The 26,071-nt window shown below is 40.8% G+C and overlaps 1 protein-coding gene across 1 annotated transcript in view; it reads right to left on the reverse strand.

The window, feature by feature from the left end:
* The window catches only part of USH2A (usherin), a 903,954-nt gene that overhangs the window by 854,665 nt on the left and 23,218 nt on the right, over positions 1-26,071 (reverse strand). The window contains exons 3-5 of the mRNA XM_066594449.1: positions 8,654-8,789; positions 7,067-7,130; positions 2,625-2,916 (exon numbers count right to left, since the gene is read on the reverse strand). Of these exons, the coding sequence (XP_066450546.1) occupies positions 2,625-2,916; positions 7,067-7,130; positions 8,654-8,789 (492 nt within the window). The remainder of the gene's footprint in view (positions 1-2,624; positions 2,917-7,066; positions 7,131-8,653; positions 8,790-26,071) is intronic.

The raw sequence follows: 26,071 nt of genomic DNA on the forward strand, positions 1-26,071 counted from the left end.
CCCATGTTATAGTCCTGCGTATAATGGATGATGGGAGGGATCTCTGTACTGACTCCTGATATATTATACATAGTTATTAGAGCGCCCTCTTGTTACAGTCCTAGGTATAATAGATGATGGGAGAGATCTCTGTACTAACCCCTGATATATTATACATAGTTATTAGGTCGCCTCTAAGCTGTCTTTTTCTAAACTAAATAATCCCAATTTTGATAACCTCTCTGGGTATTGTAGTCCGCCAATTCAATTTATTATTTCAGTTGCCCGCTTTGTACCCGCTCAAGCTCTGATATGTCCTTCTTGAGTACCGGTGCCCCAAACAGTCCCTAATACTCCAAGTGTGGTTTGACCAGTGACTTCTAAAGAGGAAGAGCAATGTTCTCATCATTCGCCCCTAGACCTCTTTTAGCAGCTGCCTGACACTGGTTGCTCCAGTTAAGTTTACAGTTATAAGATCCCCAAGTCTTTTTTCATGTGGTTTCCTATATAGTATGTAATGGTGACATGTATTTCTCTGCCCATGTGCAGTCACTATAGAGTCTTTAAATATAAGAAACAAGGGTCTCTCTATCACATTATTTATTCCAATTGGGACCCGGTGATTTGTCTATTTTAATCTTTTTAAGGCGGCTCTGTACTTCTTCCTGGGTTAGACTGCTGACATTTAGTGGAGAGTTTACTTTATCACTTTGCATCTCATCTGACATTTCATTTTCCTCTCTGAATACACTGCAGAAAAAGCTATTTCATAGATTTGTTTTCTCTTCATCAGCCTCTACAATTTCTCCTACATTATTTATTAAAGGGCCAACACTTTCAGTATTAATTTTTTTCCTATTTATATAGTTGAAGAACAGTTTAGGGTTAGTTTCCCAAGTGCCCCTCAACTTGCACCCCTGTTATTCTGCAGGTCTGTTGCTTAATATTAAGTTTAAAATGGCCATTCCTCTAGTTGGGTCCAGTACAAGTTGGGGAAGGTAATTATCTTTATTTATTAACAGAAACGTGTTACCTTTCTGAGATCTGCAGGTTTCAGCTTCCCAGTGTATACCCGGATAATTAAAGTCCCACTTAATAATCAGCTCATTGTGATTTGCTGCCATTTCTATTTGCCTCAGTAATAAATTTTCAGTAGCTTCTGTTATATATGGTGCCTATAGCAAACACCTATGAGGATAATATTATTGTTTTTCCCCCCATGTATCTCTACACATATAGAAACCACCTTTTCATCTTCCTTGCACATATCTCCCTGTAGTGTGGTCTTTAAACAGGATTTTACATAAAGATAAACCCCTCCCCTTTTTTCATTTTTTTACAATTCCTTCTGAATAGACTATAACCCTGTAAGTTCACCACACAGTTACAGCTTTCATCCAACCAGGTCTCAGTTCTTCCTGCTATGTTGAAGCTTTCCCAGACATTATTACTTCCAGTTCGTCAACCTTATTTATCAGTCTTCCAGTATTAGTCACCTTATTGGTCACACTTCTGGCATCACCATACAGTTTAGACGGTTTTGGTTATTTTTTGTTTTAAGTGAATCCCTATTAACTGTTCTACCAATTCTAACTGTATTAACCCCTCCTACAGCTCCACCCCCATTTTCATTACTTAGTCCCAGGGCACTGTCGGGACAAGCTTGAACAGTGGTCTGAAACTAATAGAATGAAATTGAAACAAGAGAAATGCAAAGTCCTACATCTGGGCAAGAAAAATAAAAACCACATAAAGAATTGAAGAAATTGGGCTAAGTAACAGTATATATGAAAATTGATTTGAGTAAGCTAATAGATCATAGACTGAACATGAGTCAACAATGTGATGCAGGAGCCAAAAAGGAAAACACAATTCTGGGATGTATAAGAGAAGCATAGAGTCTAGATCAAGTGAGGTCATTATCCCCTCTACTCTTCCTTAGTCAGACATCATCTGGAATACTGGGTCCAGTTCTGGGCACCCCACTTTATAAAAGACATAGACAAACTGGAGCAAGTTCAGAGAAGAGTTACCAAGATCGTGAGCAGTCTGCAAATCATGTCCTATGAGGAACGGTTAAAGGATCTGGGAATGATTAGCAGAAGAGAAGGCTGAGAGGAGACTTAATAGCTGTCTACAAATATCTGAAGGGCTGTCACAGTGCAGAGGGATCAGCCCTATTCTCATCTGCACAAGGAAACACTAGAAGCAATGGGATGAAACTGAAAGGGAAGAGACACAGATTAGATATTAGACAGTGAGGGGGATCAATGAGTGGAACAGGTTGCCATGGGAGGTGCTGAGTTCTCCTTCAATGGAAGTGTTCAGAAGCTGGAGAGACATCTGTCTGGGATTATTTAGTGATCCTGCATTGAGCAGGGGGTTGGACCCGATGACCTTGGTAATCCCTTTCAACTCTACAATTCCATGTAGCACTGGAAAACTCATCCTCACTGCAATGCTTGTATACTGAATTTCTTCAAAGGGTTGTCAGATTTTCAAAAAACCATTTGGATATTTTGAGCTAATAAATAAGAGTCCCTGGTTTGAGACGCCCATCATGTTGCTAACAGTCTCGATTTTTGACAATACGTTTCCTATAAGACTCCTATAATGTCACATATATTATTGGAATTATATATCACCTGATATTGTCCATTGGTCAAATCCAGTGTAATATCCAGGCCTTTCTCAAAGTCCGATGCAGATAAAATAGAAGAAATCCATGTGGTCTGAAGATCGTTATCATTCATGTAAGATGCCGGGTGTGCATCTCGATTTAGCCTTAATACATTATCCTTTGTTGTGTTGTAAACCCCATTCGGAAGACAGGTCCTTCCTTCCAGGGGGTAGAGGCGTGGGTGGCTGCTGGGACATCTGCATTCTGACTGAATGGGCACTTCAAGAAACTTTTCAGAAAACACTTCCAAGATTTCTCTGTTGAAAATCAAAGCAAGGTTATCCGAGAAATAAATCTACACCGATAAAATAAGCAACTGATAAGGAGGGAAACGTAGATCAATGCATCTTGTAATTAAAGGACTCGTGAGTTTAGAGGTGACAGAAAAGATGAGCAGAAGGATGTTTCTCAATGACCACGCTGAAGACTGGAGTTATAGATCGACCGCTGGGGTCTGTGGGAATCAGAAGAAGACGTTTGTCAAGTACTGTTTGCTATCACATCTCCATTTATATGTTTACTCAATGGCAGACAAACCACAGGTACCAGGCTCTGACAAACCCATAAAAAATCTATGGTCTGACCTTTAAAGGGGTCTACTAGTACTACAAAATTGATAGTTTATCTTTAGACTAGTCCATCATAATTGGTAGGGGTCCAACTGCAAGCACCCCCACCACTGCTCCACCAATCTGCTGACTTCCTTGTTTACCAAGCACAGTGTCATACTTTTGATAGTTAATGCCAGAAGGAAAAGTAAGGTAGAGCCAGGAGCATACATAGAAATCCTGGGCCCATTGCAAAACCTAAAACTAGGTCCCCCCACGATAAAAAAAAAATATTAGAGGCAGCATATTTATCATGTGGTGGGCTTAGATACAGTGGTTCAACTTAAGGATAACCCTAAATAATGCAGTCACCATATAATAGTCAGATACCAGTTCTACACAGTGATTACAGTGCAGTTACCTCCAGGTAACGTCTTTTCTGATTAGTGAACCCCATTTTTGTTCCTTATTTTGGCCTAGATGACCATGAAGGTTTCCTCCAACCATGACTCATGTTTGTGCACACTTAAAATCCTACCACTACCCCAATAAACATCTCAGCACCCCCCAAAGTACTAGTGTCCCCTACATGGTCTTCCATGGCACTGCTGTTCCCACTGTGGCAAAGCAATGGTGCCCCCCCCTGTGGTCCATCAAACATCTCCCTTGTGGACCCCCCAAAGTACTGGTTTTCCCACCGTGGTCCCTCAAAATAGCTTGAGTCTTCCCTGTGGCACTGGTGTCCTCTTGTGCTTCCCAAAGCAGTGGTGTTCCCTTGTGGCCCATCAAAGTACTGGTGTCCCCCTTTTGGGAGCTTCCCATATCACTGGTTTTCCCCTTTGCCTCCCTCTCCTCTGAACATCCAGCAGCATGAGCTTCACTTATAGAGCCTCACGCTGCTTTCAGTTCATGCAGGCTGTTCCTTTCCCCTCTCTCAGCAGTACTACACCAAGAGCAGGATAGGATGGGGGACAGCCTGCATGGACCGAGAGCACTATGAATGTAGTGAAGCTTATGCTGCTGGACTTTCAGGAGAATGAGAAAGCAAGTTAGCAATGGGACAGGGAGTGGGGCCATTCGGCCCTGGGCTCCCTTGTATTACAGGCCCCACAACAGTTGTGTAATCTGCCTACATTGGCGGCACACCAATGGGTGCAGCTTCCCTGAGGATAAGTGAGCTAGGTGAACTGTGAGTCTCAGCATCCCTACAGGGAGTTGTGTATCAATTCCATAATTGGTGTAAAACCAATTGGATAAAAGCTAAAGTTCATCCAGCCCTAAAGGATGCCTCACTAGAAGGGTTGGGGTATTTAAAATGGAAGATCTAGAGGTTAAATACTGGGGTTCTCTAGACCTTGGGTGCATGCCAAAGCCTCCCCTCTCCACATATACATGTACCTCCAACTTTAATAACGCCAAAATTATTAAAGAAGAGGCTTGCTTACCTCAAAACGTGTCACCGTTATCCCATGCTTTTGTAATACTCAATAAGGTCGTGCCATAATATCAGTATTTTTTTTCAAATTCTTTGTGTTTTTCAGTATAGAACTACGATTTAACATTGTCCAAATGCAGCAAGATACATGTTTACATATTTTCACGGGCCTTTCCCTGACAACAGACATAAGATGGGACCGGATATGGGCCGCATCATGGAACATTGAAAAGAATTAGAACCAGTAAACTAATTTAGTGTTAAACTTAAATATTCCCTTAAAAGGGAGTTGTCTGCTAGGTCTCAGTAACCAGGAGAGGAGGGGGTAGGCTACAAAGGGGAAGAGGAGGGCATAGGGGTATAAGGGAAGGGGAGGGATACACACCAGGAAGAGAAGAAAGGGAAAGGTAAGGTCCTCCATCTCCATGGTCTTACGGATCAGTTGGGACCACATTGAAATAGGGAGAGGTGATGTTTTTTCGCCACAGTTTTGGGACGCAGGCCTTTGCTGCGTTAACCAGATGTCTCACCACATAGTGCCTGTGGGAATACTCGGGGATATCACTGAGATGCAGGAAGAAGAGTGCAGGTGATTTTGGGAGTACAAAATCGGTAAATTTGGAGGTAATGCGCCATACCTCAAACCAGACACCCGCCAACAACGGGCTATCCCAAAATACGTGTAATAAGGTCCCCTGGCTTGTGCCGCATCTCCAGAAAAGTGGGGAAACAGCTGGTATCATTTTATGTCATCGTGAGGGCACTATGTACCAACGAGAGAGGATCTTGAATCCCATTTCCTGAATCTTACTTGAGATGGTGTAGACTTTAGATAACTGCTCGGGTGTAATCGAAGTCAACAAATCTTTTTCCTAAGCTAGGACAAATGATGGTGGCGGGGCCTCTACATGCGTCATGAATATGTTGTATGTATGTGAAAGGGTGTGGAAGGAGGGACCTGCCCCACTACAGAGTTGCTCAAATAGAGTCTTTGCTTGTGAAAGTAAGGAAAGAAGAAAATGTCTAATTTGAAGGATTTGCCAGCGAGATCCACAGCTTATAATCTGTGTACCTATGCCAGTTGACAATTTGCAGTAAATGGGAGGCTTGGTGGTAAACAAGGGCGTAGCTAAAGGCTCATGGGCCCGGGTACAAAAGTTTATCTTGGGGCCCCCCAACTTCTCTTAACCCCTTAATGCAAAGGCGTAACTTGAAGCTCCTGGGCCCCAATGCAAAACCTCTAACAGGGACCCCAACTATAATGCTTTATTCATAGTACTGGGCTCCCTATATGGAGAAGAGAGGTCTTATGGGCCCCCTAAGGCTCCTGGGCCCGGGTGCAACCACATCCTCTGTAGTTATGCCAGTGGTCATAAGCCAACAGGTCTGGTAGGCCAGATAGGCTATGTGGTACTTATCCACCCAGACAAACTTTGTGAGCAGGGAAGATAAGTGTTGGAGGAACATTCTGGGGATGTAATTGGATAAGGCTTGGAGGATATAATATTGAGCACCTGACAAACTAGGAAAAAAGTCCCCTAGTCCAAACAGAAAGGTCATTTTTATTGTTATTTAAGAGGCTCGGGTAGTTGGCTGTGTAGAGATCAGAGGTATCCGCCGTGAAGTAGACCTCCAGGTATTTGATGATGTCTCTGGCCCATCGAATGGAGAAGGAGTTTTTTAGCTTGGAGGCCAGGGAGTGAGATAGGGATATATCGAGTGCTGTCGATTTTTGGTAATTGATTTTGAAATTTGATAGTGGGGCATAAAGATGGAGTTCGTTTAGAAGGTTAGGAAGAGAGATCTGAGAGGCTGAGAGAAAGAACAACAGATCGTCCGCATATGGGGCTACCTTGTGCATAGAACCCCTCATCTGGACACCCCCAATGTTGGCACTGGAACAAATATAGCCGAGGAGTGGCTCCAGGCACAGGATAAAGAGAAGAGGGGAAAGAGGGCATCCCTGTCAAGTATCATTGGAAATTAGAAAAGGAGTGGAAAACTATTTGCTTTAACCAAGGCTGAGGGGGATTAGTCTAAGCTAGAGATCCAGTTCATCATGTTGTGACTTAGTCCCATATGATGAAGGGTTTCTTGCAAGAATTCCCAGTCAATCCTATCAAAAGCTTTATCAGTGTCCGTAGAGAGAAGGCATCGCTCTCAGCATTGTTTAACCTCTGGAGCTTCCATACTTTTGGTAGTGACTATGCCTGGTATTACAGCTCAGTCCTAGCCTCAGCTAATGCCTAAAGTACAGGGCTGAGCCTGGTAAACAATGAAAGGGATACGGCCAGTACAGTTTGCCGATCAATAGGGCTGCCAGAAGTCAGACCTTCAATGAGGTACAATTGATAGCTTTTCCATCAATTTTCTAGTCCTGGAAAAACCCTTTAAAACTAGTTGTTTGATCCCATGAAAACTTACCTGTTTGTAAGAGCCTCCTGATACAACCGGAAATCTTGCATCCTTCCAATAAACTGATCTAAACCTAGAGACATACAAAGTGGGTTACTTGAGGTTCTTCATTAGTGATACGCAAACTTTTAAAAGCTTTGGTTTGGCTGGTCTGCAGAATTTAGGAAAAAGTTCGGTTTGGCCCAAATAGAACCCAATCTTCACCAATATCTCTAATATAGAGGAGGAGGAAAAGGAGGAGAAATTGGAAGAGGAAGAGGAGGAGAAGGAGGAAGCAGAGGAAGAATTTAGTGGGTTCAACCGAAACAAACCAGGGTTAGTGTTGAACTGCACTTTTAGCAATGATCCACCCAAAACATGGTACGACTATTCCGGTTTGTTCAATCAACACTATTCTTAGTAGTTGAAAACTTGAGGTTCATATGAGACTCTGGTCTGTTATGGCCTTGTGGTGGGAACTAATGATAACAGAGACTCATCCTTTATTAGAAAAGTAAGATTCATATTTTCTCTGAAGAACGTTTTGCACCATCCTTTATTCTGATTAGCAAGGTGGTATGGAGGCTGCCTCATTAGGCTGAAGTAATGAGCCAGTCCAGCTGCCACCTTTAATTAGTGAAGAGATAGGTACAATTGTTCTTTAAAGACGTAACATAAAGACTAAAAAGGGTTCTCTGATTCTGCGTGTCTACAGCGTGCTTTAAAGCATTTAGATTTCAATTAATCATACGCCTTCAATAGAAAACTGTTGTGGTACAAACACAAGACTCCTGAAGACACCCGAAAATAAAGGACGTCTTCACTTTCAGGCGAGTGCTGCCAACTGAGAAATATATATTCTGATGCAATAGTATATTTTGAAAGCTGGAATACATACGAGTAGTAGTCATTGAGTCCCTCAAAGCGACCCTCTGGGGTTTATATTACCTGCACTCGTTCTTCTTTGCCCCCCCCCTCCATGTTTTCACCCATCCAAGGTGGACCTAGTAATTTTCTAACCACCTTCTGCACACTGTGCACTGCTCTCTGATTGGCCAGTGGTTTGCACAAAAGCTTTAAAATGTCCTGTCTACATTAACCCTTCTTGGCCCTCGACCACTGGGGATATAAACATTAACTCCATCACTGCCCAGTAACTTCAGGTATCCTGGTAGTAATCTCTTCTCTGCCCTAGACCACCAGGGATTTAGGCATTAACCGTGTCACAACCCTAGACCACCAAGAAGAAAAACATTTATCCCTTCACTGCACTAGACCACCAGGGATGCTAACACTAACTACTGCACTGCACTGTACAAACAGAGATATTGAAATGAACTCCTGCTCTACATTAGATTCCAGATATGTCACCATAAATCCTTTAATTACCTGAGGGTGCTTTCACAAAAGCTGCATGAAAGCCCTTATCACTCTAGACCAGCAGGGATGTTGACATAGAATCCTTTATATGCTAGATCACCAAATTCATCAAATGATTTACCTGGACAATATATAAAACTATATCTGGGCACTACATGGTATTATGCGTCTGGCCATTGAAGAATATGTGTGTGTCCTGTATTGGGAAGTCTATAGCAGAAGGAAGGGCATGTATACCATTTATACTTTGTCCTAGTCTTAAAAAGCTCCCAGCAGCGGGTTCGTAAATGGGATCAATAAGAAATCTTGCATCAAATGCTGTGAGATCGTCTTCAGGTCCGTTGATGAAGAAAGCTATCTTAGTGTGGTGCACCTGTCAGGAAAAAAAAGAATCAATTATACATTTTGAACATATTCATCACCATTTGCCTCCAACCTTGAGCTTAAAATTCTGTGCAGATTCATTTCATAATATAACTGTAAAGTTTTTAAAATTCCAGCTTTCCACCAAAGAGCTCCAAATCCTCCACTTTCCTGCATACAGACATAGAGCACAATTCTAAAATGCTAACTGCCTGCAGCCACCACCAGGGGGAGCCCACAGGCTTACTCTGTATTTGCTCTTATTTTTAATGCATACATGGTTCCCCATAATACTGGAAGCACTTGGGGAGCTTAATGAACACAGATTTGTCATTAAAGGGATTTTCATTGGCTAATAAAAAAAATTGGTGGCGGTCTTAATGCTGAGATCCCCACCGATCCCATATCCCATTCTCCACTGCTGGCTCACCGCAGTCCCGGCAATGGGGAGGAGGCCAAATGTAAGAGTGGTTGAGCCTGCGCAGCATTTGTGTATATAATGAGCAGCATGCGAACTCCGCAGCTTCCACTTAGAGCAACGGTGGTTGAGGCTGCTGCGCTGGATTAGGAGTTACTTAAAGAGGTGACTATGGCTTATTTTTACACATTCCCTATCCCTAATTTTTTTTAATTTCTGACAACTCCTTTAAAGGGAAGCTGTCACCATTGTTATACCTATTAAACCCTCTTTGCCATTTAATAGGTGATAAAATGGGCATTTACATAAGTAGTTATGATCCGGTCTGGTGGGCGTGCTGGACTGTCAGCGGCGGGCTGTCCTGACCATCTCAGGAGGCTTGTGTGCCTCCCCAAACATCAGCCTGCTCTGTGTACACCATTGCTGCAAGTGCCACGAAGAATGTGATCCGCGCATGTGCAGCTCATCTGCCTGATCAGGGCAGCTTCATTAAATCATATGCTCATGCGCCAATCGTGCTGCCTGCGGCACTTCTGCGAGGTTAAGGGAGCGGTGGTGATGACGTGCACAGAGTGGGACGGTGTTCGGGGAGGCATGCAGAGGCCTGAGATGATCAGAACTGCCCACCGCTGATGGTGCGGCACGCCCGGCAGACCGAATGCCGCGCAGGAACATTTAAACCATTGATTTCACAGATATGATCAGACCTGCATGGTTACAAAACTACGTATGTGAATGCCCATTGTATCACCTATTACCCAGTATAGATGTTTTAATAGGTGTAACAAGGGTGACAGGTCCACTTCAGAGGGAACTTCTCAGCATTTTCCACCCTACCAAGCTAATTACCGGAGTGGAGCGGGCTGTTACAGCAATGTCCATAAGTAACCTTGTTCTGTTCTATTTGAAAGCAGACCTTTGTAAAACATGTATCAAGATCTCCCGCCCTGTAGGCCACCATCCGTGGTCTGGTCGGCTGGGGGGGTCCTGACCGCCACTTCTGGCCAGAGTGCTTTTAATAAGCCCACCCACCTCGACTGCTGCGTCCCCTCGTCATCCTCAGAGCGCTTTGATTTCTCACAGACGCAACAGAAGTTTGCAGACCGGCCGATGATCTATCCCGCTTGTTGTCACATTAATCGTTCCATCCATGCATGCCGGACCGCGGACATTATCGTACAGCGCGGGGGATTTTACAAAGGTCTGCTCCTGTAGTTGGTTTAGTAGGGTAGAAACGATGATAGATTCTCTTTAAGCTCAGTGGAACCCTATGAATCCATATACAGTGAACTCCAGCCCCATTCAATGTGCCGATCCAGAACCCCGGAGGTCAGACCCCACTGACCAAACACCGATGACCTTTCCCAAGGATGGTTGATCAATGTCTAAGTCCTGGAGAAACCCCTCTAATGCAACGGTCAAACATCTACGGCAAAACTAATGTTCTATCTGTTTGTTCTTCTGTTTATCTGCTTAGTTTTTGTGCAATTAACTGATTCCACAATTAGTGACCCCCGTGTCTTATCTTCTCCAAAAACACTCAACGTTGCATTTTGAAATTCTATGGCTATAAAGCCAACAAAACGATAACGGTTTTTAGTTTATTCCGCACTTCTATTTTACGAGACTGCAGGCAATCAATGGCGAGGATGTGTCTATTAGAATAAAATAAATCCTCAGCAATAGCAAATTATACTTCCATGATTGTGGCATCCTGATCTGACTCCACAACGCGGCCATTCAACGTTTAATGCCGGGGTATATATTACCTTAAAGGAAACTTGAATTGTCTCCCATTCGTGATTGTTATCAGACAAGCGGGTGCCGTGATCACGGATAAACACTGCAGATGTATTAGTTAAGGGGTGCAAAATTGCTTCTGAGGATCATTATGTCGCTTGTAGATTACATTTCAAACAACATTCCGGACGCTACAAGCTACAATTTCGGTAAATTGTGCATTTTCAAAAACCATTACAATACAGGAAATCACCTCTTTAAGTGAAAAATTAAATCCATCAGTTATTATTTACAGCTTGTAAACATTTGTTTGGGATTTTTTCCGCGCCCCTCGTTTTTTTCTCTTCTCTTACAAAGTGTGAGCCGGCAGTTTATTATAAAAACTTTAAAAAGAAAGAAAATATAAAAGATACAAATAATAAAAGCTTCTATTTCCGGTAAATTTATTAAGTATAAAATAAACTAAAAAAGTGTTCTTGGAATTGTCTTTCTGTAATATTATATTAAACTCCAACCCTCTCATGGCTTTCAGCGCCCCTTTATACCTTTATGCTGATGACGCTCTAATCCACCTCTCTGACCGCACAGACCCTCCATACTTCCCACAAGTCCGCAGTTCGGTGTAACGTTTGATTCTATCTTGTCCTTAAGGCTGAACATACAAACCTTCATCACCTTCTGCCTTCTCCAGTTCAGAGCATTTCTCGGATATGACCGTTCCTCACCTTCAAGTGCCTGCCCTCCTCACCTCCTGCCTGGACTACTGCAACACCTTTCTGTGTGACCTTCCTTCCAACAATCTTGCATCTCTCCAACTCTGCTGCCTGCTCACGATTCCCCAACAGATATTGAGAGAAGACCTGCGGCCATGTCTTAGGACTGGCAATAATTACATCACCTATGAAATACTATGGAAATCCTGAAAACCTGAGCTGTGGGGGGGGGGGGGGGGTCATTAGGATCGGAGTTTGGGAAACACTGATGTAGCGAATTCAGTTCAAAATATTATAGATAGCATAGCTAAGAGCCCGGCTGCAATAGTTTATCTTGGGGCCCCCCAACTTGTCATAACCCTTTACCGCAGAGGCGTAACTTGAAGCTCCTGGGCCCTAATGCAAAACCTGTAACAGGGCCCCCAACTATAATGCTTTATTCATAGCACTGGGCTCCCTATATGGAGAAAAGAGGCCTTATGGGCCCCCTAAGGCTCCTGGACCTAGAGGCAACTGCACCCCCTCTATCCCCTATAGTTACGCCAGTGAATGATATACAAGGCTGTTCACAAACTGTTCTCCCATATATACCTAACATCCTAATACCTCCCACATGTAATCGATATACAACCTGTCCCCTTCATACATCTCTGACCTAATATTGCCATACTTCCCCACATGTAACCTCCGGTCCTCACAAGACCTCCTTCTCTGCTCTTCCCTAGTTTGGCCCTCATACAATTATCTCCACAATTTCTCCTGTGCCTCATCTATTATCCTAATCTTGCGCCCAGCTCATCAGACTCTCTACCACCTTGAAAACCTCCAAAATAACCCATCTCTGCAGAACATCCTACAACCTCCAATGGCTCTGGTGCCACCAGTACAATGGCAGCTTCTCCCCCCGCCTACAGTCTATGTCTTCCTCCCCTGTAGATTGCAAGCCCTTGCGGCCGGTCCTTCCCTCCCTCTGTATCAGTCTGTAACTCATTTCCTTCATGTTTATTGGTTTCCGTATGTAATGTATTTACAGCCCTGTGTTCATTTGTACAGCGCCCAGGAATTAACGGAGCTCTGAGATAAATAAATAATAATAGCAATAATAATAATAATAATAAGATATACAGAAATAATATATAAAACAAGTAAATAAAAAGGAACCCAGACAAGCGCTCGTTCAGCCGCCATTGTATTTTACGTAAGATTAATAAAAGTCAATAAACAAAACAAAAATAGGAAAAATAACAAACCTTTTCAAAATTATATTTTATGTAATGTTATTAAATAAAAAAAGCTAATAAAGCAGCAGAATAAAAACGAACCAAGAGCGGCGAGATTGTGTTTTGTGTAATATTATTAAATATCTGCGTTCTTTACAGCCTGTTACTGTCATGGAGCTGGCGACTGTTATCATTATGAAAGATACAGCCATCCCACTGTGTTATTTGCAACATTATCTCATGTTTTACAACATCTTTGCGCTGCGGAGAGACATACCGCATGAAATATAACTCAGGAGAAACTTCTCAGTGGTGTTAATGCATAAAAAGGATTGTGCTACCATCACCACTGTCTTTACCGCGCCAAACCCTGACGAACAGCCAATTTTCTTTATCACATTAACACAGCCATGAGGGAAACACATTTGTTCAAGTCAACTACACTAAAGATACCATTACCAATGCAGCATATACATGTTTTATATCAGCTGTATTCTCCCAGTATGAGGGAGCAAACAATATATTAACACCACCATGACAGTTTATTTAAGAAAAGAAAATTGTCTCCGCAGAGAGACAGAAGTTAGCAATGTATTGCTAAAGCTCACTGTCACCAATCTAATAAAGGCCATAATTCTTCAGCAGCCTTCTTTATAGCGGGAAACACTCCGGTGATAGTCCTGTCATATCATTCAAAATAAAAAGCTTCTTTTGGAACTTTAACTAGACCTTTGAAAAACAAAGATTATTAGGATTTTTTCCCCTCATTTTTTGGGGGACGTAACAAAAAAAAAATAAATGATTTTAGCAACTAAGATTTTTGTAATTAAAAAAAGAAAAAGATTTAAAAAAAAAATAAAAAAATTCGTCCGGCCGTTCTTGGGTCGGTTATCATAGATTACAAATAATAAAAGGCTGGTGCTTTATGAGGTCGGGGAAGTCTGGGAGCCGTGATGTATCGGCACACGCACGGCGCTGCTGATAGAAGCGTTTTTATTAATGTTGGTAACCAAGAAAGGCTAGAGCGCTCCATAATTCTACTTGAGAGATGAAGAAATGGACATAAGAAATTACCTATGATATCTATATCCACAGCCACTGTCCAATCCGTCTAGGGAGCACCTTATCCAAGGGGCTGGAACTGTTGCTTGACTGGGAGTAACCAAGAGGAAATGTATCCTTTTTGGTTTCCTGAAGACGGTGTTGGACGGTACCGATAGGTCTGACTATGGAAGATCTCCACATATAAAAATAAACATTTGCTTGTTTTTCATCGGCTCCTACAAGCCCTGATGGTTCTCAACCGAACTTTGTACCCAAACTCTTCAGGATCCCACTTGAGATACTGGGGGAGCGGTTTTAAGTTACTGTTGCTCATAGCTTTCATTTAACTATACCGTGTTTCCCATCTTATAATAATTTTTGCCTCAAAAGAGGCGCAGTGTCTTATTTTCAGGGGGTGTCTTATAATACTCACCTAGCAGCCGGGTCCCTCGTGATGGCCAGGAAGCAGTACTTGACTACCCACCTCCAGCAAGCTAATGCTCTGATTGGTTAATCAAGTGCTGCGTCAGCCAATGAGAGGCGGCACTCGATTAACCAAATTACAGCCATTTATTAAATAACATCAGCTTTTATTTTAAGCCCCCCTTCCCCCCCAAAATGGGGGTAGGGCTTATTATTGGGGAAACACAGTAGTAACCCCTAAGAGACACAACCTATTTTGGACCTAAGGACGCAATGAGTTTTGGGGGATTTTATCTCCATTTTTCACATGCCATAACGCTGTCATTTCTCCCCCATCGCGGCCGTATGAGGACTTGTTATTCGGTGGCGAGCTCCAGCTTTGTGGTGCCAGTTTTTAGGTACATCTAATGTATTGTATGACTGCTATTACATTTAGGGCCACGAGAAGCAGCGATTCTGACGTTGTTTGGGGTTTTTTGCAGCATAAATAGCAGGATATACCGTATTTTTTAGGTTTTTCCACTTTTGCACAATTAAAACCCTTATTTTGGAGTTTTATTTATTTTTTCGCATCGCTGCATTCCGAGTCCCATAACTGTTGTATTTCTCCATCAGTGGAGCTCTGGGATGGCTTGTTTTTTGTGTGATGAGCTCCAGTTTTCATTGCTACGTTTCGAGGGCTACACGTTTTTATTACCTTTAGGGCTCTTTCTGATGAGCGCCGTCCCGCACTGTATAGCCGCGAGCAAAGGTTGTGGCGTTACAGCTGTAAGATTGCAGAAACGGGTTAATTCAAGCTGCTTGAAGGAGCTCGTTCACACCATCCGTGGTGCGATCTGCATGTTTTCCAGAAGTCTGTGGTAAGCAGGTAGCAAAAATAGGACAGGTCGCATCTTTGCACGCAGCGCGGAGCTCGAGGCACGCATGGCGCTCACAAGGTCTGTCTTAGAGACAGGCCAGTGGTTACAATTACTGCTTCTGAATGCTTCTGTAGGAAACAATTGTTTCCTACTAGAAGCACTTTCTGTGCGCTCCTAACCAGCGCGCCCGCAGCGCCCGTGTGAGGGAGCCCTTATTGTGCTTTTGGTAGGTGAAATGAGCAAAATAAGCATTGTGCCTCCGTTTTTTTTTTCTTAGTGCATTCAATTTATTGTACAGTTCGTTACAGATGCGATGATACCAAACAGACAGGGGAACGTACACAGATTTTACTATTAAAATTATTGTCCCTGTAGGGGGCTTGAACCTGTGAAGTTATGATCGCTATGATAATACTCAATCTATATATATAAAATTGAATGTATGCGTGTCTGTCTGTCTGTCTGTCTGTCTGTGTGTTTGTCCTTTATGCGCTACTACACCATTCATCCGATCGCCATGAAACTTTGGGAAGTTGTTGAGTGCACTCCTGGGAAGATTATCGGCATAGTACAAATATTCTATGATAAATGGTGCGCGTGCGAGCGTCGTCGACAATTACGCCCCCCCCCCCACGTAGATCGTTCGATTTCCATCGTTGCCACTAATTCTCTCACTTCCCGATGTCGCAGAAACAGGAAATTTGGCACGAGCATTGATTATGTCATAAATAGGAAAAGCTAATGGGTCCCAACTGGATTATTCAATTCTAAGCGCCAAAGAATTAGCGTCCAAATTTTACGTACGGAATCTAATTTTCTCGCTTCCCAATGTCATGGAAACTTGAAATTTGGCACGAGCATTGATTATGTCATAAATAGGAAAAGTTAATGGGTCCCAACTCGATTATTTAATTGTAAGCGCAAAAGAATTAGCGTCCAAATTTTACGTACGGAATGTACTTTTCTCACATATAAACTTGAAATTTGGCACGGGCATTGATTATGCCATAAATAGGAAAAGTTAATGGGTCCCAACTCGATTATTCAATTCTATGCGCAAAACAATTAGCGTCCAAATTTTACGTACGGAATCTAATTCTCTCACTTCCTGATATATATAAATTAATGTCTGTGTGTCTGTCTGTCTGTCCTTTATGCATTACTACACCATTCATCCAATTGCCATGAGACTTTGTGAAGTTGTTGAGTACACTCCTGGGAAGATTACTGGCATAGTACATCTATCCTACGATAGGTGGCGCGCCTGCGAGCGTCGTCAACAGTTATGCCCCCCAGACAAAGATCGTTTGATTTCCATCTCAAGCACAAAAGCAAAAGGCATTACGAGCAACGGGATGAGTGTTCAACCACAAGATGATGCATCCGCCGAACGTATCACAAGACAATTGCTGGATATTGAGAATGCTGAGGTAACATGAAAGCTGTGCTGTGATTGGTTGTTATATATTATACTGAGGTAAAATGAAAGCTGTGCTGTGATTGGTTGTTATATATTATACTGCTGAGGTAACATGAAAGCTGTGCTGTGATTGGTTGTTATATATTATACTGCTGAGGTAACATGAAAGCTGCGCTGTGATTGGTTGTTATATATTATACTGCTGAGGTAACATGAAAGCTGCGCTGTGATTGGTTGTTATATATTATACTGAGGTAACATGAAAGCTGCGCTGTGATTGGTTGTTATATATTATACTGAGGTAACATGAAAGCTGTGCTGTGATTGGTTGTTATATATTATACTGCTGAGGTAACATGAAAGCTGCGCTGTGATTGGTTGTTATATATTATACTGCTAAGGTAACATGAAAGCTGCGCTGTGATTGGTTGTTATATATTATACTGCTGAGGTAACAAGAAAGCTGCTCTGTGATTGGTTGTTATATATTATACTGCTGAGGTAACATGAAAGCTGCTCTGTGATTGGTTGTTATATATTATACTGCTGAGGTAACATGAAAGCTGCTCTGTGATTGGTTGCTATATATTATACTGCTGAGGTAACATGAAAGCTGCGCTGTGATTGGTTGCTATATATTATACTGAGGTAACATGAAAGCTGTGCTGTGATTGGTTGTTATATATTTTACTGAGGTAACATGAAAGCTGCGCTGTGATTGGTTGTTATATATTATACTGAGGTAACATGAAAGCTGCGCTGTGATTGGTTGTTATATATTATACTGCTGAGGTAACATGAAAGCTGTGCTGTGATTGGTTGTTATATATTATACTGAGGTAACATGAAAGCTGCGCTGTGATTGGTTGTTATATATTATACTGAGGTAATATGAAAGCTGCTCTGTGATTGGTTGTTATATATTATACTGCTAAGGTAACATGAAAGCTGCGCTGTGATTGGTTGTTATATATTATACTGAGGTAACATGAAAGCTGCGTTGTGATTGGTTGTTATATATTATACTGAGGTAACATGAAAGCTGTGCTGTGATTGGTTGTTGTATATTATACCGCTGAGGTAACATGAAAGCTGCTCTGTGATTGGTTGTTATATATTATACTGCTGAGGTAACATGAAAGCTGCGCTGTGATTGGTTGTTATATATTATACTGCTGAGGTAAAATGAAAGCTGTGCTGTGATTGGTTGTTATATATTATACTGAGGTACCATGAAAGCTGCGCTGTGATTGGTTGTTATATATTATACTGAGGTACCATGAAAGCTGCGCTGTGATTGGTTGTTAATCTTGTTATATATTATACTGCTGAGCTAACATGAAAGCTGCGCTGTGATTGGCTGTTATATATTATACTGCTGAGGTAACATGAAAGCTGCGCTGTGATTGGCTGTTATATATTATACTGAGGTAACATGAAAGCCGCTCTATGATTGGTTTTTATATATTATACTGCTGAGGTAACATGAAAGCTGCTCTGTGATTGGTTGTTATATATTATACTGCTGAGGTACCATGAAAGCTGCGCTGTGATTGGTTGTTATATATTATACTGCTGAGGTAATATGAAAGCTGCGCTGTGATTGATTGTTATATATTACACTGAGGTACCATGAAAGCTGCGCTGTGATTGGTTGTTATATATTATACCACTGAGGTAACATGAAAGCTGTGCTGTGATTGGTTGTTATATATTATACTGCTGAGGTAACATGAAAGCTGTTCTGTGATTGGTTGCTATATATTATACTGCTAAGGTAATATGAAAGCTGCGCTGTGAATGGTTGTTATATATTATACTGAGATAACATGAAAGCTGCTCTGTGATTGGTTGTTATATATTATACTGCTGAGGTAAAATGAAAGCTGCGCTGTGAATGGTTGTTATATATTATACTGAGATAACATGAAAGCTGCTCTGTGATTGGTTGTTATATATTATACTGCTAAGGTAACATGAAAACTGTGCTGTGATTGGTTGTTATATATTATACTGCTGAGGTAACATGAAAGCTGTGCTGTGATTGGTTGTTATATATTATACTGAGGTAACATGAAAGCTGTGCTGTGATTGGTTGCTATTTCTTATACTGCTGAGGTAACATGAAAGCTGTGCTGTGATTGGTGGCTCCTTCTTATACTACTGAGGTTGCATGAAAGCTGTGCTGTGATTGGTTGTTATATATTATACCACTGAGGTACCATGGAAGCTGCGCTGTGATTGGTTGCTATATATAATACCGCAGAGGTAACATGAAAGCTGCGCTGTGATTGGTTGCTATTTTTTATATTGCTGAGGCAGAATAAAAGTTGCGCTGTGATTGATTGTTATTTCTCTTACTGCTGAGGTAACATGAAAGCTGCGCTGTGATTGGTTGTTATATATTATACCGCTGAGGTAACATGAAAGCTGCGCTGTGATTGGTTGTTATATATTATACTGCTGAGGTAACATGAAAGCTGCGCTGTGATTGGTTGTTATATATTATAAAGCTGAGGTAACATGAAAGCTGCGCTGTGATTGGTTGTTATATATTATCCCGCTGAGGTAACATGAAGGCTGCGCTGTGATTGGTTGTTATATATTATACCGCTGAGGTAACATGAAAGCTGCGCTGTGATTGGTTGTTATATATTATACTGCTGAGGTAACATGAAAGCTGCGCTGTGATTGGTTGTTATATATTATACCGCTGAGGTAACATGAAAGCTGCGCTGTGATTGGTTGTTATCTAGATATATAAAAACGAATGAATGTATGTCTGTCTGTCTTCGTAGCAATGCGCGACGGGTAAGCTAGTAGCAATATATAATTATCGCTATTATTACAAATGACAAGCCATACACGGACATTTGTCTGGCATCCAGTTGCTAAGGCAACTCTGATTATATTACGGCAGGCCGATGATGTCACGGAGAGAGACTCCTCCCTCTGTGACCCCTTTACACATTGCAATCAACATTGATCCCTGCTGTTGCAGCAAGAGGCCAGCTGTCAATCACAGCCAGCTACCGCTGTGGACAGCACTAGCCCATCTTCTGAGTCTTTGCCATAGGACGTAAGTTTACGTCCTTTTGCGGAAACACCTTCCCAGCCAGGACGTAAACTGACGTCCTGAAGCAGGAAAGTGTTAAAGGGGTTGTCCAGTTGTAAACTACTGCTAGCTTATACCCAGGATAGGTCATCAATAGTATATTGGCAGAGGTCCATGGTCAAAGACCCCCACTGATCAGCTGTTCTTGATTTCTGCAGGAAGCAAGCAGCTCTGTTCCCATTGCAGTGGCCAGGCTTGGTATTGCAGGCATTGAGATAAGTGAGAAGTTGGTCTGCAATATTAAGCCTGGCTACTGTAGTGGAATTGGAGCTGTCTGCATCCTGCAGAAAACAGCTAGTTCCTTAGCACACCAGTCCAGTGAACAGCTGAACGGTGGGGGGTCCAGGGTGGCAGATTCTCACTAATCTACTATTAATGGCCGTCCTGATGATTTTTTTTTGTTCTCTCCTCTTCTCTTTCCCCCTGGCACTATGGGGTTAATATCATTTTGATTGTTGTGTGCTTACCATGAGATGTGTATTATACCATTGATGTGTGCCGTCACTTCCTTTGTCATTTTTATGGATTTATAATAAAGTTGAACTTTTTAAGGAAGGGATTTTTCTCTATTTTTGGATCCCTATCCTGATGATAGGTCATCAGTAGTTTAAAATTAGACAACCCCTTTAAGGATTGGCTGCTGCGTGCAATAAACAGTTTTTTACACAGTATCAATAAGACTGCCTGCCCACGAACAGATGTGCATTGCGGAATCCTCGGTCAGCATCCACACCGTGGCTCCGCAGCAAATACTGTTCATACCATACTATGGCCGGGCACAGGATCGGATTCTGCTGTGGGAGCGTTCGTGTGCAGCCAGCCTAAATTACATGCTTGGTGGATCTGGAAGGCAAACTCACTGAACAAGTCCAACTGATAGCAAAGAGCATAAAATTACTGAGAATGAATGAAACAAGCAAACAATGTGACCAACGACTTGAGAATGAGGGGAAAGAGCCAGGACATCAAGGGCTGCAGAGACCCTGGAACAGCGAGAGTAGAAGAGCTAGGACATCAAGGTATATCCATGCAACACCGGGTATATAAGCTAGTTACAAATCAGTTGGCGCAGTACATTGGATTTACTGTTTCTTCATGCACGGGTTGAGAAGGAGATGGTAATAGTCTGCGGTGTTTCACTATCATTGACTCTTATACATTGCAGCTACACTTTCTACATAGACAATACAGGAAGGAAACAAATATGGCCTCAAAGAAGTTTTTAAAGGGGTATTCTGGCCTTTTACTATTGATGACCTACCCTCAGGAAAGGTCATCAATAGTTTATCAGTGGGGATCTGCTGCCCAGGATCCCCACCAATCAATTGATCCTCCGGCCTACTATCAGTGCAGTGGACCAGATGCCATTATCAGTGGTCAGGGCCCAAAACACAAAACGCAATGAGCAGCCAGAAGTGTAATAGGAAGCATTGCTCCCCTTGATTTCAATGAGAGTGAAGGCATTTGTTACATTTTGGGCCTTGAATCTATAAAAACACCTGGCCCTGCGGCACCGAGATGAGGATAGGTCATTAGTAAAAGTCCCGGAATACCCCTTCAAGAATGAATAGCTACAACATTTAAAGGGATTCTATAATGAGGTTCTTGCTGCCCGAACCATGAGCAGCCTGAACACGGGACAGGTATCCCCACTGCTCCCGTCTAGGTTTTATTCTGAAACACTGTGGCATTTAAGAAAAAGCATACCTTGAAGTTTGACTTGGATCAGAGCTCAGAGTCATGGGGGCGGGGCCACACGGCCTCTCCCCGCCCACAGCATGTAGACTGACAGTTCCTGCCTATAAACAAAAGGGTAGAGAGCTGTCAGTCTACACGCTCGGGGCAGCGGGAGGCCGTGTGCTTCAGTGATTTGGATCTCCATTTCAAGTCAAATTACAAGCTATGTTTTCTTCTGAAATGCTGCAGACGTACAGAGAGGTAAAAGGCATCCCTCTCCCGGGGTCCTACTGCCCGTGGTTCAGGCAGCATGAACCCGATGACAGAATCCCTTTAAGAAACAGAACAGACATCTGACTTCTCTTCCACAGACTTCCTTCTATTTCAATATTTGAGAGCTTCCCTTTAAGTCTTATGCAAATGAGTGAAGAATTAAGCGGAATCGTTGTTACACTATTGGTAACATTGTGTCACGTCGCCTTACTAAAACATGAGGCGGTTCCACCCCCTGTCTCCCGGTTTTAAAGGACAAGTTTTCACTTGCTAGTCAAACAGTTATGATGTAAAGGAGTTTCATTAAATCATAAGCACCTTAACCTTTTCTTGAAAGAAGCTCCAGATTTAAAGATTTATAAAGAAATTTTGTCTGAACTGGAAAATGACTCATATTTGACAAGTATCGGAAGGATAATACTGATTTCAATAGGCATTCTAAGAGCATGCGGCTCTCTGGAGAGTAATACGCCGATGTCGGCCCTTTGCATTTTGATTTGGAACTTTCTTTCTAAAGCTTTTAACGTGCTCCTGACTGCCAGGCTGCGGCGGAGTTACACTGATACGAGGCGGCAAAAGAAAGCCTGCAAAAAAAGACCAACTTTCATAATTGTCGACAGTGAACCCAGAAAAGCCACATCAATCTGACACATCCCGGAAAACTTCTAAAACAGCTTGTGTTTAATCAGTTTTGTGTCTATTCAATGGAAATTCATTAAGCCCTATCTAATTCTGTAGCTATAACCTGCATATTTCACTGACAAGATCCCCCCGCCCCTCCCCCAGCTGCTATGTAATAATGAATAGTTAATGTATAATGTACTCCTGTGATGAAGACGCTTTGAAAAGGTGGCTTAAAACACAGGATGCATAATTAATGAAGGCAATTAAAGAGAAAAGTAGTAATTATCAATTTCCACTATAGTCAGTCTCTTTAAGAAGTGCATTAAGGTTGATCATTACGGTAATTTTATATTTCCTTTTGCTGAATACTTGTATTGCGATAGTTCAAAAATGATAAAAAAACAGTATTAAATGTGAGACTTCAAATAGCTACGGTACCTTTAAATCTATCTATCTATCTCATATCTATCTATCTATCTATCTCATATCTATCTATCTATCTCATAGCTATCTATCTCCTATCTATCTATCTATCTATCTATCTATCTATCTATCTATCTATCTATCTCTCTATCTATCTCATATCAATCTAATATCTATCTCATATCTATCTATCTCATAACTATCTCATATCTATCTATCTATCTATCTCATATCTATCTATCTCATATCGATCCCATATCTATCTATCTATCTCACTATCTATCTATCTCAAATCTATCTATCTCATATCTGTCTATCTCATATTTATCTTCTATCTATCTCCTATCTATCTATCTATCTATCTATCTATCTATCTATCTATCTATCTATCTATCTCATAACTATGTTATATCTATCTATCTCCTATCTATCTATCCCATATCTATCTCTCTCCTATCTATCTATCTATCTATCTATCTATCTATCTATCTATCTATCTATCTGAAATCTATCTATCATGTCTATCCATCATCTATCTAACTCATATCTATCTATCTTTCTCATATCTATCTATCTATCTATCTATCTATCTATCTATCTATCTCATATCTATCTTCTATCTATCTATCTCAAATCTATCTATCATGTCTATCCATCATCTATCTAACTCATATCTATCTATCTTTCTCATATCTATCTATCTATCTATCTATCTATCTATCTATCTATCTATCTATCTATCTATCTATCTCATATCTATCTTCTATCTATCTATCTTCTATCTATCTCCTATCTATCTATCTATCTATCTATCTATCTATCTATCTCATATCTATCTTCTATCTATCTATCTTCTATCTATCTCCTATCTATCTATCTATCTATCTATCTATCTATCTATCTATCTATCTATCTATCTATCTATCTATCTCATATCTATCTTCTATCTATCTCCTATCTATCTATCTATCTATCTATCTCATATCTATCTTCTATCTATCTATCTTCTATCTATCTCCTATCTATCTATCTATCTATCTATCTATCTATCTATCTATCTATCTATCTATCTATCTCATAACTAAGTTATATCTATCTATCTCATAACTATCTATCAATCTCCTATCTATCTATCTCCTATCTGTCCCATATCTATCTATCTATCTATCTATCTATCTATCTATCTAATATCTATCTAACTATCTATCTACTATCTATCTGTCTATGTCATATCTATCTATCTTCTATCTATCTCCTATCTATCTTTCTATCTATCTATCTGTCTCCTATCTATCTAATATCTATCTATCCATCCATCCATCCATCTCATATATATCTATCTGTCTCATATTTATCTTCTATCTATCTCCTATCTATCTATCTATCTATCTATCTATCTATCTATCTTATAACTATGTTATATCTATCTATCTCATATCTATCTATCTATCTATCTATCTCCAATCTATCTATCTATCTCCTATCTATCTATCTCCTATCTATCTATCTATCTATCTATCTATCTATCTATCTATCTATCTATCTAATATCTATCTATCCATCCATCTATCTCATATATATCTATCTGTCTCATATTTATCTTCTATCTATCTCCTATCTATCTATCTTATAACTATGTTATATCTATCTATCTCATATCTATCTATCTATCTCCAATCTATCTATCTATCTCCTATCTATCTATCTCCTATCTATCTATCTAATATCTATCTATCTATCCATCCATCTATCTCATATATATAATAATAATAATAATAATCTTTATTTGTATAGCGCCAACTTATTCCGCAGCGCTTATATATATATATCTATCTGATATTTATCTTCTATCTATCTCCTATCTATCTATCTATCTATCTATCTATCTATCTATCTCATAACTATGTTATATCTATCTCATATCTATCTATCTATCTATCTATCTATCTCAAATCTATCTATATATCTATCTATCTCATATCTGTCTATCTCATATCTATCTATCTATCTATCTATCTATCTATCTATCTATCCCATATCTATCTATTTCCTATCTATCTATCTCTCTCCTATCTATCTATCTCCTATCTATCTATCTCATATCAATCTATCTCATATCAATCTATCTTCTATCTATCTCTTATCTATCTATCTCATAACTATGTTATATCTATCTATCTCCTATCTATCTATCCATCTATCTCATATCTATCTATCTCCTATCTGTCCCATATCTATCTATCTAATATCTATCTATCTATCTCATATCTATCTATCTCCTATCTATCGCATAACTATGTTATATCTATCTATCTCATATCTATCTATCTAATATCTATCTATCTAGCTATCTCACATCTATCTATCTATCTCACATCTATCTATCTATCTATCTCATATCTATCTATCTATCTCTCTATCTATCTATCTATCTATATCCTATCTATCTATCTATCTATCTATCTATCTATCTATCTATCTCATATCTATCTATCTATCTATCTATCTCATATCTATCTATCTATCTCATATCTATCTATCTCATATCTATCTATCTCTAGAAAGAGCAACTAAAGACACTTGTTGCCGACCCAAAACTAAAAAGTAGATTGGGTAGACTGAGGTCACCCGCTGATCTTCTGTATCATACAATCTGTGACCAAATACATTTTTAGAATGTGGTGTCACATAAGCTCCTCCCTTTAACTAAACCACCGTGCAGCCTGATTAGACGTTGTGGCCAATGATATTCCCTTACGTGTCAGAAAGGTCTTTTGAGAATTAATTAGACGATCACAAAGCGACCTCATGCCAGAGCCCCAAGGATTAGCTGGCTGTAATTGTTCAGTTTCCCTGCAGCGCCCCCATTGGAGGCATGAAGGATTACACATTTTCCATTCATATCAATGGGTTGTCTCTAATGCAAGACAGGATGGGTCCTCCAGAGAGAGACATCCTTCGTAACTGCTCTCCACTCCTGGGCAAGAGATGAGGATCCTGAGCAGAGGACCCGCAGGCTCCCACTGGGGGTTCTGTTACCTCCAAATTCCCTAATAGTCAGTGGGTTTTCTCAATAATCCAGAAGGTGCAGCTCCTGCTTACTCTGCCATATTCTATTCACTCATATCCTAGTTTATTAACTGTTTCTGGGAAAGCTGGGAGTCATTCAATATGTCAACCATTACTCTTCCCATGGAGGATGCCACCCAGCTTTCCTAGAGCTCTGAGTGGTTCACGTTCCTAGCTTTGTGGTAGTAATAAATCCGCCACTTGTAAATTGGAGCGTATCTGCTATATACAGTACTTGATAGCCAAGTGATAAACCATCTGGAAGCTGTAATG

This window comes from Eleutherodactylus coqui, chromosome 3 (genome assembly GCF_035609145.1).
Source record: "Eleutherodactylus coqui strain aEleCoq1 chromosome 3, aEleCoq1.hap1, whole genome shotgun sequence".
In the NCBI taxonomy this organism is placed as follows: Eukaryota; Metazoa; Chordata; class Amphibia; order Anura; family Eleutherodactylidae; genus Eleutherodactylus; species Eleutherodactylus coqui.